This window comes from Bombina bombina, chromosome 1 (assembly GCF_027579735.1).
Source record: "Bombina bombina isolate aBomBom1 chromosome 1, aBomBom1.pri, whole genome shotgun sequence".
Taxonomy (NCBI): Eukaryota; Metazoa; Chordata; class Amphibia; order Anura; family Bombinatoridae; genus Bombina; species Bombina bombina.
The window spans coordinates 1,325,277,242-1,325,292,397 of NC_069499.1; the positions used below are offsets into that span (position 1 = coordinate 1,325,277,242).

Consider the following 15,156-nt stretch of genomic DNA (forward strand, 5'->3'; position numbering starts at 1 on the left):
ATGGTTATATCAATATACTTTTTACCTCTGTGATTACCTTGTATTTAAGCATATTCTGATAGCCCCATGATCACATGGCTATTTATTATCGATTAACTTGCATTTTAGCCAATTACTGCAGTGTCATTCACAACTCCACGGCAAAGAGCACAATGTTATCTATATGGCCCAGATGAACTAGCAGTGTCTTGTTGTGAAAAGCTAATAAAAAAGCATGTGATAAGAGACTGTCTGTAGTGGCTTAGAAACAGACAGAAATATTGAGGTTTTACCCCTTAACAACCAGCGCCGTACCCTGTGGCCCACTCTGCATCGGACAGTGGTGGGCGGCCCATCACTGGAGGGGGGCGGGGGCGGGAGCGGGTGGGACCGCTACGCTATTGAATTTTTTTTTTTAGAGCTGTGTACAGCGGCAGTGAGTGGGGAGGAGGGAGAGGGGACTCCTATACTGGAAAAGGGATTAGAGGGTGGGAAAGCGATCTAGGAGGGGGGAGGGGTACAGCAACACTGAAGAAAAAAATGATTTTTGTTTTTCTCAATAAAAAAAAATACAAATTATAGCAATTTGGATACTGGCAGACAACTGCCAGTACCTAAGATGGTGGCTAATATGTAGAGGGGGAAGGTTTAGAGACCTGTTTGCCGGGGGGGAGGGAGGTTGGGAGGTATGAGGGATCCTACACTGCAGAAAATAGAAAGAAAAAAGCCTTATATTTTCATACTGGCAGACTTTCTGCCAGTACTTAAGATGGGGGTGACCATTGGGGGGTGGGGAGGGAAGAGAGCTGTTTGAGAGGGATCAGGGGGTGGGAAGTGTCAGGTGGGAGGGTAATCTCTACACTAAAGCTAAAATTAACCTTACAAGCTACCTGATTAACCTAGGGCTGCAACAACTAATCGGTAAGATTGATCATAAAAATAGTTGTCAACAAATCTCATTATCAATTAGATGGTCAGCGATTAGTTGGTAAGTTGCACAGCACCAGCTGCTTTAATCTGATGATCTACTGCAACTAAGATTGTGCAAAAAAAATTGTTTGTTTGTTTTTTCTCTTTTCTCTATCCGATTAATCGGACATTAATCGTCCGATTAATCGGATAGAAAAAAAATAATAAATAAAAATGTTTGCACAATACCATGTGCAGGAGTTCATCGGATTGAAGCAGCTGGTGCTGTGCAATTAACCAGCTAATCGCTGACCCCCTAATTGATAATGAGATTATTTGACAACTATTTTTATGATCAATCTTACCGATTAGTTGTTGCAGCCCTAGATTAAACCCCTTCACTGCTGGGAATAATATAAGTGTGGTGCGCAACCTCAATTAGCGTCCTTCTAATTTTCAAAAAGCAACGGCAAAGCAATATATGTCTACTATTAATGAATAAAGGGAGTCCCTGAGAAGCTTTTACAACCATTTGTGCCATGTTTGCACAAGCTGTTTGTAAATAATTTCGGTGAGAAACATAAAGTTTGTAAAAAAGTGAACATTTTTTTTATTTGATCGCATTTGGCGGTGAAATGGTGGCATGAAATATACCAAAATGAGTCTAGATAAATACTTTTGGTTGTCTACTAAAATAAAATATATAGTTTTGATAGGTAAATATAAAAAAAAGATCTATTTCTGTTTAAATGTAGTGATGGCAAAAATGCTAAAAATACTCTGATCTTTTGGGGAAGTTTTAGTCTGAAATGCCCGGTTCTTAAGGGGTTAAATGTTATAAAATATATTAATATAATAATGTTGCTTGTGCACAGCTGGGAAATGGGTATTAAAGGAGTTATCAATAACACTTGGTGTTGACTGTCCCTTTAATGTTTCAATATTATCGGTTTTAATATCACCCTTCACAGGTTATATACTTCATTATCTGATCACTTCCTCATAGCTTATCACATTTTACAGAGCATGCACCCTTTACCAGCATCCTCTCACAGAATATTACCTTTTACAGAACACTCACCTTCACCTTCTCTGATCTTTTGCGGCCTGTGCACCATATCAATCACCTGCTATCCGCACACATTTTTAAACCAGTAAAGCTATCGAACATATTGTGTTTTAAAGCGCATTTTAGCTTTGTAATTCTTTCTTTGTTTACCTCTTAGAATTAATATTTCTTTAGCTATGTTAGCTGCTGTACTGTGAAGGAAATAAATATCTGGAGAAATTTAAGAACACATTAGAAACTAATTGGTTTTATAAGAAGCTTTGACACTGGCTGTGAACTTGGTTTATTTAGGCACTGAAGCCTAAGGCAGATTTTGCAGGCATAAAATTGAGGTTTATTTATTTATTTTCGTGTTTTTGTAAATGCATTTTCTATTTAAATGTATGACAGAACGTTTTCCAATAGAAACAAATTTTACTTAATAAAATCATGTTTATTCTTTCTTCCTGTAATCTCCCTGTTACAGAATCCTAGCTAAACGAACACATTTGACTACATGCCTTTTTTACCATTCACTTAATGATGTAGCTTAAAAGAAAAAAATGGAAAACCTATTAATATAATTGAACATTTTAAAATTCACCTTATAGTTGTGCAGTTTTTTGCTTTACATCTACATGCTCTGAAGTTTTGCCAATTAATTTTTATTTTTAAAGGCTTATACATACTGTGTATATATATATATATATATATATATATATATATATGTATGTGTGTGTTTTTGTGTGTGCATGTGTGTGTGTGTGTGTATATGTATGTGTATGTTTTTATGTATGTGACAGTATGGAAACAAAAACTGTGGGATATTGTGTATTTGATTTGCATATTTTACCGGTAGATATCTGGTGCACTTTTAACAATGTAAAAGCTATCTATCTATCTATCTATCTCATCATATATCTATCTATCAATCAATAAACAAAGCTTTTTAAATAGGTATCAAGGATGCTGAGAAATAACTAAGCACATAGTGAAATTCCTTTTATCCCCAACTGTGACCCAAAGCAATTTGCAGGAACAGCTTACTAGCAGAAAGCCAGGTCTCCGTGCCTTTTGTTTACGTAATGATTGTATAATTGTCCTAAAAAAAGATTGATCCCTTTTCCAGTTGCCAGTGTTACTCCTACACAAAGCTGTGTCTAAGCTAGGAGCCCCGAATCAGGGCAATTGTTCCATAATTATATGCAACTGCAGAAGCCAAGCTGTTTCATAAAAGGTCATTCATTGGCAAACTTTCAGATATGTGCACCTAGATGGTAAGGCAGTTTATTATTTATTTTGCCATTGCAGTATTTTTGTGGAATTGGAAAATAGAATACATTTGCACTTTTCATTTTGGCAGCCTATTTTTTATTTTTTTCACCATGATTCTTTCTCAGCTGGTTCATGTACAAAGCAAACATGCCACTTGACCAAATTGCCCATATCTATGCTATAGATGTGAACAAGCTGCTGGGAATACTTAAGATGAACATTATACCATTATCATTCACTGTCTAAGAGAGTCAGATCACAAAGAGAATAGTTTATAGTAGTAGTTGTCCTATACAAGAAAAAGCCTTACCTGTCATTTTGCAATATATTCCACAAAGAATGGAAAACGGCAATGGGGTTGATGACAGGGTGGTTCCTCATTGGTTAATGCTATCCTGCTTACATCTTCTATTATAGTCACAGAGTCAACACAATAATGGCCATCAGGAAAGTGACAATAAAGTAAAAAAATAAAATGACAAGGGGAGTAAAAAGCACATATACTATAAAAAGCCAACCACATTTGCTAGATTAGTTATAATGGCAAATACAACAAAAAATAAGGGTGCTGTGTAGTGATCATGTTTATTGATTGTAGCAACTATAATCTGAGTTTGTTACAAAATGTGTCACTTATAGGCTGTGATAATAATAAAAATAATATTTCCTTGTCTGGAGATGCAGGGAAAGTTTTTCTTGCGAACCCACCCAGACTGCCGCCTAACAGCTCCTGAGCAATCAGTGTTGACGAGTTTCACTGCTTGCTGTTACACACTCAAGTCCATGTCAGAGTGTCGCTGCAAGACTGTCACATTTGACACACTTGACAGGCTGTGCCTGTTCCACAGCATGGATCCTGGATCGTAAGACCGTTTTATTTATTCACTTTTGCTATACAGGGTCACAGTGTGGCTTCTTTATGCCTCAATAGGATCAAGGGTTAATTTCTCCTTTAGGAAGATTATTTGATGCGATAGGGTTATTTACAACTGCTTTAATGTGAGAATTATTTTGGGCTCATAGACTGTGTGCTTTTGGCTTGGAACAAACAGGTTTCACTTTTGTTTTTTGAGTGTTGCACAGCTAATAATAGCCTTTTTTCATACAGGGGAAGTCCTTTCCTACGCACCACGTGACCTGGTGTGGTCTTTTCATTTTCCTATGATCCTGCTGCGGACTACTCACTCCTAAGGAGAGTGTTTTTACTGTTAGCTGTCTGGGTCTAGGAGGTGGTGAGTGCCCCAGCCATTGGGATTATAAAGGTGCCATTTTTTTTTATAAAAGCGGGGTTTTTTTGTCTGTCCTTCTGTGGATATAACTTAGCTATGGATGACTCTGATACTACTACATTAAAAGGTTCCCCTCCTTCTGTACTGATTGATAATTCCTTTTTATATTGTGAGGAGGCCGTAGTTTGCCCGCCTGCTCAATTTTGTTCCATTTGCCTAAGCACTGTTCTAAAGTCTAAGAAGGGAGACAAGCCTGCTAATACTCATAGCGCTATTAGCCCCTCTGAGCCGTCTACCTCTCAGGAATCTGTGTCCAGAGAGATTACAACCCTTTCTACACTACCTGCTCCACATGCAGTTCCCCGCTGCTCAACTAATCCTCCATCTGGAGGGGGCCTTTTTCAGGCGGACTTTACCACGCAGTTACGATCGGCGGTGTTTGCGGCCCTGAGTGCCTTACCTCACTCTAGGAAACGTAAGGGAAAGGTTAAACTTTGTTCTCCTGACCTAGAGTCATCTAAATATTTGTCGCATTTAGCTACTATGTCCCAGCTATCCAAGGATGAGTTATCCTTTGTAGCTTCAGAGGGTGAACTTTGCCCCTCTGAGGGAGACTTCAGTTTCTAAATCTCCTTCAGTGGAGGAACCCTCCTTTAGATTTAAAGTTGAGCATTTGCGTTTTTTATTAAAGGTGGTTCTGTCTACACTAGAGGTTTCAGAGGCTAAACTCCCTGAGGAACCTAAGATCCCTAAATTAGACAGGGTTTATAAAGACAGGAAGACCCCTCTGACTTTTGCTGTACCAGTTAAGATGGCGAACATTATTAGTAACGAATGGGAAAGAATAGGAACTTCGTTTTCCCCCTGTCTACTTTTAAGAAATTATTCCCGGTGCCTGAGTCTCAATTAGATTTTTGGGGCTTCATCCCTACGGTGGGTGGCGCTATTTCTACACTGGCTAATCGTACTACTATCCCTCTGGAGGATAGCTCTTCTTTTAGAGAGCCTATGGACAAGAAAATGGAAACTTTTCTGAGGAAGATGTTTCAACATAGGGAGTTTTTTTTCCAACCGGCAGCAGCTGTAGCCACGGTTGCTGGAGCAGCTACCTACGCGTGTCGGAGATCATTGAGTTGGAGACTACCCTCCAGGATATTCAGGAGAGGATTAAAGCTCTGAGAATTGCTAATTCCTTCATTTGTGATGCAAATATGCAGATTATTCACCTAAATGCAAAGACTTCTGGCTTTGTGGTCCTAGTCCGCTGGGCTCTCTGGTTGAAGTCTTGGTCTGCAGATATGACTTTTAAATCCAGACTCCTTTCTCTTACTTTCAAGGGGAAGATTTTATTCTACGGTTACCGAAGGGAAAGGTGCCTTCCTACCGCAGAATAAGAAGAATAGGCCTAAGGGACGGCAATTGTCTAATTTTCGTTCCTTTCGTTCTGACAGATCACAACAACAGCAATCCTCATCCAAGTCTAAGCAGCCTAAGAGTACTTGGAAGCCGGCTCAGTTCTGGAATAAGTCCAAACAGCCTAAGAAGCCCGCCGAGAACAAGTCGGCATGAAGGGGCGCCCCCCCAATCCGGGATCGGATCAAGTAGGGGGCAGATTGTCTGTTTCTTTTTTCAGACGCTTGGTTCCAGACTCTGCTCCTTTTAGCTGAGATCAGCCGCCAGCTTACCTTCATCTGCACTGCTCCGGAGGGTCGGGGATCCGCTCCGGAGCATATACCCAGCAGCTCAGACATTTAAAGGAAGAAGATTGTGCGGCTGGGAGCCTTGCTTGACTGCACCCAGTGACCCTCTAAGGTTAGTGCTGCCTATGAAGTGGGCTTCAGGGGGTGAGCGCCTGTGCTGTCTGATTGAGAGGGAGAGCCTGCTGGGTTAGACGGAGCCCACGCGGGCGGTGGCTGGGCCTATCTGTTGCGCAGTTGTTTAGAAAAAGACGCGAACACCCGCCATCTTGGGCCTTAGACTATCTATAAACACAGCTCTGGTCTGGTGTTCTATGGCCGTTTTATAGATGAGGGCAGGTCTGGTGTTCTATGGCAGTTTTATAGATGATTTTATTTTTATTTGGGAAGGTACAGAAGAGAATGCCTTGGACTTTATTAAATCACTAAATGAAAATAATATGGGACTTAAGTTTACATATAATATTAATGCAGACTATATTGAATTTTTGGACTTGGTACTATATTGGGACCAAGTAGGTCATATTTTGACTAAAACTCACTTTAAAACAGTGGATACGAATATTTATTTGAATTATAAAAGCAACCATTATAAAGCATGGAAGAAGAATATACCTTACAATCAGTTCTCTAGAATCCGTAGAAATTGTACAAATTTAGCTCTTTTTGATGAACAAGCAGGAATCTTAAAAAGTAGATTCTTGGAAAAAGATTATCCTAAGGATATAATAGAGGAGAGCTTTTTGAAGGCAAGAAATAAAGATAGATCTGAATTTTTTGAAACATCAAAAACGAAAGATACCGCAGAATGCAGCAATTTATATGGAAAAGGTACTAATAATAACAAAATCAATAAAAATCTTAGATTTATAACTAAATATACTTCAAATCATGATAGAATTAAGAGAATTGTCCGTAAACATTGGAATATTCTATTGAATGATCCGGTACTAAAAAATATTCTAGATGAGAATCCTATATGTACTTTTAAAAGAGCCCCTTCACTTAAAAATAAACTTGCTCCCAGCAAAATAGTGATGAGGAAATTTGGAAAAAATAAAGAACAGAAGACAAAAAATTGGCTGTCTATTAAGAAAGGTTTTTATAAATGTAATAGAGCAAATTGTGGGTTGTGTGAGTTCACGAAGGGGGAGAAATTGAAATTCGTGTCTTTTTCAACAAAGGAGGAATTTGAGATAAAAACTCGCTTTTCATGTGATTCCTCTTTCGTAATATATTTACTGGAGTGCAAATGTGGCCTGCAGTATATAGGGAGAACTTCAAGACCCCTGAAAAAAAGATGGGGGGAGCACATGAGAAATGTGAGAAATTCCTGCATTAAGCACAGCGTCTCTAGACATGGAGTATGTTGTCATGATGGACAGACAGATATATACAGCATTTTTCCGATTGAGCAAATTACTCTAAAGTGGGGCAGAAATAGATTAATTGACCTAAGACAAAGGGAGACATACTGGATCTGGAAAATGAAAACCTTGAATCCATATGGCCTGAATGAGAATTTAGACATGGCGGCATTTAATTAGGTTAGAGTCTATTATAGGAATAGTGACTATAGGGCTTTTTCCCACTTTTATTGGTGTTAGTTTAGTTTATCTTTGTTCCTCTTCTCAACACTGTTAGGTTAGTATATATATTTTTTGGGGGGATATTGCCTCCGCAACCTGGGTATACGATAGTGAATTTGATCCACCCTCATATACAATAGTAATACACTCTCTGAGCCTTCAAACAGGTATAATCATATATTTGAGTCTGAAATATGAGGAGGGCGTTATGTGTGGAATATTGTCTGTAGTTTGCATTAGGGTTCGACTAGCTCGATGCATATGTAAATATCATATACATATATATATATATATATTTTAATATATTTTTTAATTTTTCAGTTTTTAAAATATTGTTTTAGTTATATATTTTGGGTTATATATATTTTTATTTTGTCAACAGATGAATTAGCAATATCAGTTGTTATATGTTACAGCGTTGCTATCATTGTGTAAATGCCTGTAGGAGAAGCATCCCAATCTGGGGTTGTATATACGTACTCATTTTAATTGTTGGCGGTTCTTCTATATAGTGACACTGTTATTTATTGCACCTATTGTTACTTCCGAACCGCAGCATTTTAATATATATTAGTGATTGGATACCTTTATGGTAACCATGTATAATAACCCACTGAGTTGTTTATAATCGCTGCACACTATTGGCATATATTTGTAGACTTTATAGAACATTTGTTTTTTTCTATGCACGGAGCCGATGTGTGTATTTGGAACCCGTCTGGTTGGTTTCTGTTTTACTGATGAGAACCAATCACAAGTACGTAGATACACACCCACTTTTTGTTTGGGTGTTGCATACTCCTTCACGCATGCGCCTTGTTCAGGTATAGACGCCGAGCAAGGCGAATATAAGCTGTGTATTTTAGATATAGTTCATTCACCTGAGGAAGCGGTCGAGATAGACCGGGAAACGCGTTGTGATTTTATATGTTTACAAATAAACATTTGTTTTTAGACTATATCTTTATCACGGCTTGAGTGATATTTTATGCTTGATATATTTATATACTTTTATGCATACGGAGTCCAGCTGTTAGCCCACCTGGTTGGGTATTTCTCCTAAGGGCAGACACTACGAGAGAGAGTAGCACTGCAAGAGGGGGGATAAAAAGCTGCAGGGAATTTGCACATCGCATACGGCATCAAGAAAATCACCTATATTACAAGTGAGCAGCAACCTGGACAGCTGTTAATGTTCCAGAAAGCCGTTGTAGCACTTCTCAAGTTCCTTACTTCTTGTAAGTATGATTAATGCGTGGGGAGTGAACACCTTTCAATACTGATTCACACTGTGTTGGCGCCTTCTTCTTCTTTTTTGTGTTCTATTCAGATCGAGTAGGGGCTACACTGTCTGTCTCTTTTTTCCGATGCTTGGTTCCAGGATGTACAGGGTCCTTGAGTCCTGGAGCTTATATCTCAGGGATACTGGATAGGATTCAAATCTCATCCACCCAAGGCAGATTCCTACTCTCCAGACTGTCTACATGACCAAAAAAGAGAACTGCCTTTTTAGGTTGCATACGGGATCTCTCCTCTCTAGGAATAATTGTCCCGGTACTTACAACAGAAAGAGGTCTGGGGTTTTATTCAAACCTGGACTTAAAGTGCCTAAACAAGTTTCTGAGTTTTCCCTCTTTCAAGATGGAGACAATACGGTCAATCCATCCTTTGGTCTAGGAAGGACAGTTTATGAACAACATATACCAGAAGGATGCATACCTTCACGTTTCGATACACAGGGAACATTTTCAGTTCCTTATGATTACCTTTCTGGACCAGCACTTCCAGTTCATAGCTCTTCCGTTTGGCCTAGCTACTGCTCCAAGGATATTTTTGGAGGTTCTGGGGGCTCTTCTAGCCGTTGCCAGAACATGAGCTATTGTAGTAGCGCCTTACCTGGATGATATATTGGTACAGGCACCATCTTTTCGTCTAGCGGAAGAACACTCAGTGTCCCTTCTCAGTCTTCTTCGATCATATAGAAGATAAACTTGGAAAAGAGTTCTCTTACTCCAAGTACAAGGGTGAATTTCCTGGGGACAGTAATAGACTCCATATCCATGAGAATATTTCTTACAGATTAGAGATATTGCAAGCTTACTACTGCATGTCTTGCCCTCCAGGCCTCCTTAAGACCCTCAGTGGCCCAGTGTATAGAGGTGATCGGACTCATGGTGTCCTGTATGGACATCATTCCCTTTGCCAGATTCCATCTCAGAACCTTACAACTATGCATGCTGAGACAATGTAACGGCGACCATTCAGATCTGTCTCAACAAATTCTGCTCGACAACCTTTTGAGAGACTCACTCTCTTGATGGCTCTGTCCAGATCATCTGTCCCAAGGCACGTGCTTCTTGAGACCGTCCTGGGAGATTGTGACTACGGACGCTTTCCGATCTATATTTTCGCACGAAAAAACTGACTTTATACTGACACCTTTTTGGTGACGTTTTTAAACAGATCAGGAAATTGGGGTTTATTATCCACCACTCAATATATCAGTGAGAGTCCGTTGCACATTACTGCTGCAGACTGCTTATCACATTTGTTATTGCCTTATATATTTTTGTTAGATCGGAGACGTCCGATTTTAGATTTTTCTTCATTCTTTTATCCATTTATTTAAATTGTATGTACTTTATTTGAGAATAAATTGTTGATGATTTTATTTTATTATCTAGATTTGGGCTATTTATTGACATTTACTTAGCGACCTACCTTCAGCTATTGTAGCACTCCCACTTACTTTCTGTTTATTTTGTATTTCTATCCATCCCAGTCTGAGGGTTATTGGGACTAGTGAGGAGTATGGTACTTTAGTCTAGCGCACAGTCCTATTTTATAATCTGCTATATATGTATATACAGAGAGAAGGGCACTCACAGGAACAAACAACTGGCTTATTTCCAGATGTGGACTACTTGCTCAGTGTGCTTAAAGGAATATGGCTACACCTCACTGATGAGGCCCAATGAAGGCTGAAATAATGGTCTGTGGTTGCTGTGTTCCTTGTTCAGAGAGGAATTGCCTGGTATTTTGGTGCTGGACTGATCGTAATCGGTGGGATCAGACTGATATGCTACAGGAAAGTTCTACACTGTGAAAACCAATACTGGGCTAAAAGAATCTGCACCCAGGTGGTAAATCGCCATTGAACAGGCTAACAATGGTATTGAGCTGGTTGTTCGTTCCTGTGAGTGTGCTTCTCTCTGTGTGTATTTAGTCTCCCTATGAGAAAAAGTGGAAACCAGACGTGGACTCCTTGCTCATTGTGCTTAGAGGAATATGGCTACACCTCACTGAAGAGGCCCAATGACGGCCGAAACGATCTTCTGGGGTTGCTGTGTTCCTTGTTCAGAGAGGAATTGCCTGGTATTTCGGTGCTGGACTAACCGTAATAGGCGGGATCAGACTGATATACTACAGGAAAGTTCTACTCTGTGAAAAGCATTTCTGGGCTAAAAGAAGCTGCACCCAGGTGGTAAATCGCCAAAGAACAGGCTAACAATGGTATTGAGCCAGTTGTTCATTCCTGTGAGTGTGGTTCTCTGTGTGTGTGTATATATATATATATATATATATATATATATATATATATATATATATATATATATATATACTGATAAGCTACCAAATTAGATTGTATTCTTTAAATAGATATCTGCCAGATGCTGTTAGAAGCACTTTATATCAGTTAACATCAGTTAATAAAGTGACTAATAAGTAAAAGATAGTATGTAGAGTTTTTGTACCATTTTTTATTAAAAGGATAGTAAAGTCAAAAGCAGACTTAAATTATTCAGAGCATGCACATTTAAAAAAAAATACAACTCTGTTTTCTTGGTATCTTGTATTGAAGAGTAAACCTAGGTTAACTCATAGGAGCTCAGGAGTGTGCACATGTCTTTAGCACTCTATGGCAACAGTGTTTGCCTGAAATTGCCACAACTATTATTACCTATAAGCCTACCCAGGTTTACTCTTCAACAGATAATAGCAAATTTGATAATAGAAGTTGTGGAGTTTTTTTATGCACATTGTATCTGAATCATGAACAATTGTGACTGTCTGTTAAAAACTATATTGGTGAGTTCTACTATTTACAGTACGTAGAGTCTTTCTCAATGGGTCTTTTCGGTCCACATGTCGCAGCAAAGCTGTAATCTAACTAGCTCTTTTTACAGAGTCTGATTACAATCCTATGGAGTTTGATCAAAATCCTATCAGCCAAAGCCTTAGAAAGCCACTGGTCCTCACTAGGATCAGACACAGATACTACTGTTATTTAAATGCTCCCTAGGCCCATGTATATGAATTTCAGTCTTTGTCTGCTGGATTACTGAACAATTGCTGAACAAATCTTTTTCTTGTACCTTAGACTTTAATATCTGGAGCTATGGTTGAACAACTTGACTTTCTCAGGATCAATGAAACCGAAGAGTAAGTTTGTTTTGTTTAATTCCCATGGTACCTTGCTCATTTGTGGATTATTGTATCATTTTGAAATATCCACGTCAATTGCAAGAATATTGTGAAAGTAAATTTAGTGTATAACTGGCTTTTATTTACGTTATTTATATTTGATAGACAACTGGCCATACTATAATAAAACAATTTGTAAAGTAAGAGTATATTTTATGCAACAAAAACTGAGCTGAAAAATTCTTAAAGCTTATCAGAGAGACAGGTGATCTGATTTATGGTACATGAATTTAACCCTTTCTTTATAATTTATGGGGGGGGGTTTACAGAACACAAGCTATACAATAACAGTGATAAAGATGGTAACATTTTTGTAATGTTATTGATTTTTTCAAAATACAGCATGTAGAGTCCTCTACTATCCCACTTTAATAAAGCTGTTACGTGTTACAATAATTATTCTCATAATGTTCATTGTGTATATAGTAATACAAATTGGTCCTTCTCATAGGATACCGGAATTCAGAAGCTTTGAAGAGCTTGAGGTCCCAAAACATTCAAAAGTTAATAGACAGTCAAGTATTCCGGCTGCAGAACTGGAGCAGGAGCCTGAAGTCAGCAGTATAGAGTGGAAGAACAAACCAACTTATGAGATTCTTCAAAAACTCAATGTAAGTCAAGTTTACAGAGTGTGTTATGCCAAACATTTAAAATACCCAAACCAGTCTTTACAAATTGTTTTAGCAAACTAAAAATGTGATGTTATTAAATAAAAAAAACATATTTAGATGACTTATACTTTTTTCATCTATAAAAACCCGACTATAATAATTCAAGACTTCAATCCTTTTGGATTATTTAAGATTTCATTAAGAAATTCCAGTCTAGTAGTAAGCAGTTTCTAGCTATCATCTGCGACATGATCTTTAAAGGGACCTTTTCAGTATTGCAGTTACTCCTCGCCTCACTCTTGTCATGAGTGTCGCCATTTTTAAATCTATATTTCACTGCATTCTAGTATGTATTGGGCACTTGTAAAGCGCGGCTAATCATCCATAAGGGTCTCAAGGCGCTGCTCATTTTATCGACCTCGGAAGGATGAAAGGCTGAGTGGACCTCGCCGGAAATTGAACCTGCAACCCTCGGGTTTCTACAGAGCCATAGTGCATTACCATGCTGAGCTATATGTCCGGCTTTAGTACTGATGTGTTTGCACATGTGCAGCAACTTGCCTTCAGATACCTGCAGTGTAACCCAGGTTCCATAATGGTGACACCCATATTTAGAGGGAGGTGCTTAAAATGTATTTCTTTCATGTAATTGGCAAGAGTCCATGAGCTAGTGACGTATGGGATATACAATCCTACCAGGAGGGGCAAAGTTTCCCAAACCTCAAAATGCCTATAAATACACCCCTCACCACACCCACAATTCAGTTTTACAAACTTTGCCTCCTATGGAGGTGGAAGAGAATTTATTTCTGATTCCATTCAGAAGGCTTTGTCTGCCATTCCGCCTTCTAATAAACGTAAAAGGTCTTTTAAAACTTCTCATAGAGTTGATGAATTTTCAAATGACCGACAACATACTGATTTATCTATCTCTGATGAGGATCTGTCTCATTCATAGGATCCTGCCTCAGATATTGACACTGACAAATCCTCTTATTTATTTAAAATGGAGTATATTCGTTCTTTATTAAAAGAAGTGTTGATTGCATTAGATATGGAGGAGACTAGTCCTCTTGATACTAAAACTAGTAAACGTTTAAATTCGGTTTATAAACCTCATGTAGTTATTCCAGAGGTTTTTCCAGTTCCTGATGCTATTTCAGATATGATTTCTAAGGAATGGAATAGACTGGGTACTTCTTTTACTCCTTCTTCAAGGTTTAAAAAATCGTATCCTTTGCCTACTGATAGATTGGAGTTTTGGGAAAAGATCCCCAAAGTTGATGGGGCCATCTCTACTCTTGATAAACGTACTACTATTCCTATGGAAGATTCTTTTAAAGATCCTTTAGATAGCAAGCTTTAATCTTATATAAGGAAAGCTTTTTTATGTTCAGGCCATCTTCTTAGGCCTGCTATTTCTTTGGCTGATGTTGCAGGTGCCTCAACCTTTTGGTTGGAAACTTTAGTGCAACAAGTAACAGATCATAATGTGTATAGCATTGTTAAATTAATTCAACATGCTAATAATTTCATTTGTGATGCCATTTTTGATATCATCAGAATTGATGTTAGATATATGTCTTTAGCTATTTTAGCTAGAAGAGCTTTATGGCTTAAATTTTGGAATGCTGATATGACTTCTAAATCGACATTGCTATCTCTTTCTTTCCAAGGTAATAAATTATTTGGTTCTCAGTTGGATTCTATAATTTCAACTGTCACTGGGGGGAAGGGAGCTTTTTTGCCTCAGGATAAAAAATTTAAGGGTAAATTTAAAGCTTCTAACTGTTTTCGTTCCTTTCGACAAAATAAGGAACAGAAACCTAATCCTTCCCCTAAGGAAGCTGTCTCCAATTGGAAGCCTTCCTCTATCTGGAATAAATCCAAGCCATTTAAGAGATTTTTATGCAGCCCCCAAGTCCGCATGAAGGTGCTCAGCTGGTAGGGGGGGGAAGGATGTTTGGATAAATTCAGTCCAAAATCATTGGATTCAGAACATTGTCTCTCAGGGGTACAGAATAGGTTTCAGAGTAAGACCGCCTGTGAGAAGTTTCTTTCTCTCACGCATTCCAGTGAACCCAGAGAAAGCGCAGGCTTTCCTGAAGTGTGTTTCAGACCTGGAGTTATCTGGGGTAATTGTACCAGTTCCTTTTCAGGAACAGGATCTGGGGTTTTATTCAAATCTGTTCATTGTCCCAAAGAAAGAAAATTCATTCAGACCAGTTCTGGATCTAAAAGTCTTGAATCGTCAAGTAAGAGTACCAACATTCAAAATGGTGACTATAAGGACAATTCTGCCTTTTGTTCAGCAAGGGCATTATATGTCCACAA

The 15,156-nt window shown here is 38.4% G+C and overlaps 1 protein-coding gene across 3 annotated transcripts in view; it reads left to right on the forward strand.

Moving 5' to 3' along the window:
* The window catches only part of PHKB (phosphorylase kinase regulatory subunit beta), a 1,109,273-nt gene that overhangs the window by 938,693 nt on the left and 155,424 nt on the right, over nt 1-15,156 (forward strand). For all 3 annotated transcript variants that reach the window (XM_053701982.1, XM_053701974.1, XM_053701966.1), the window contains 2 exons: nt 12,108-12,169; nt 12,663-12,822. In XM_053701982.1, the coding sequence (XP_053557957.1) occupies nt 12,108-12,169; nt 12,663-12,822 (222 nt within the window). The remainder of the gene's footprint in view (nt 1-12,107; nt 12,170-12,662; nt 12,823-15,156) is intronic.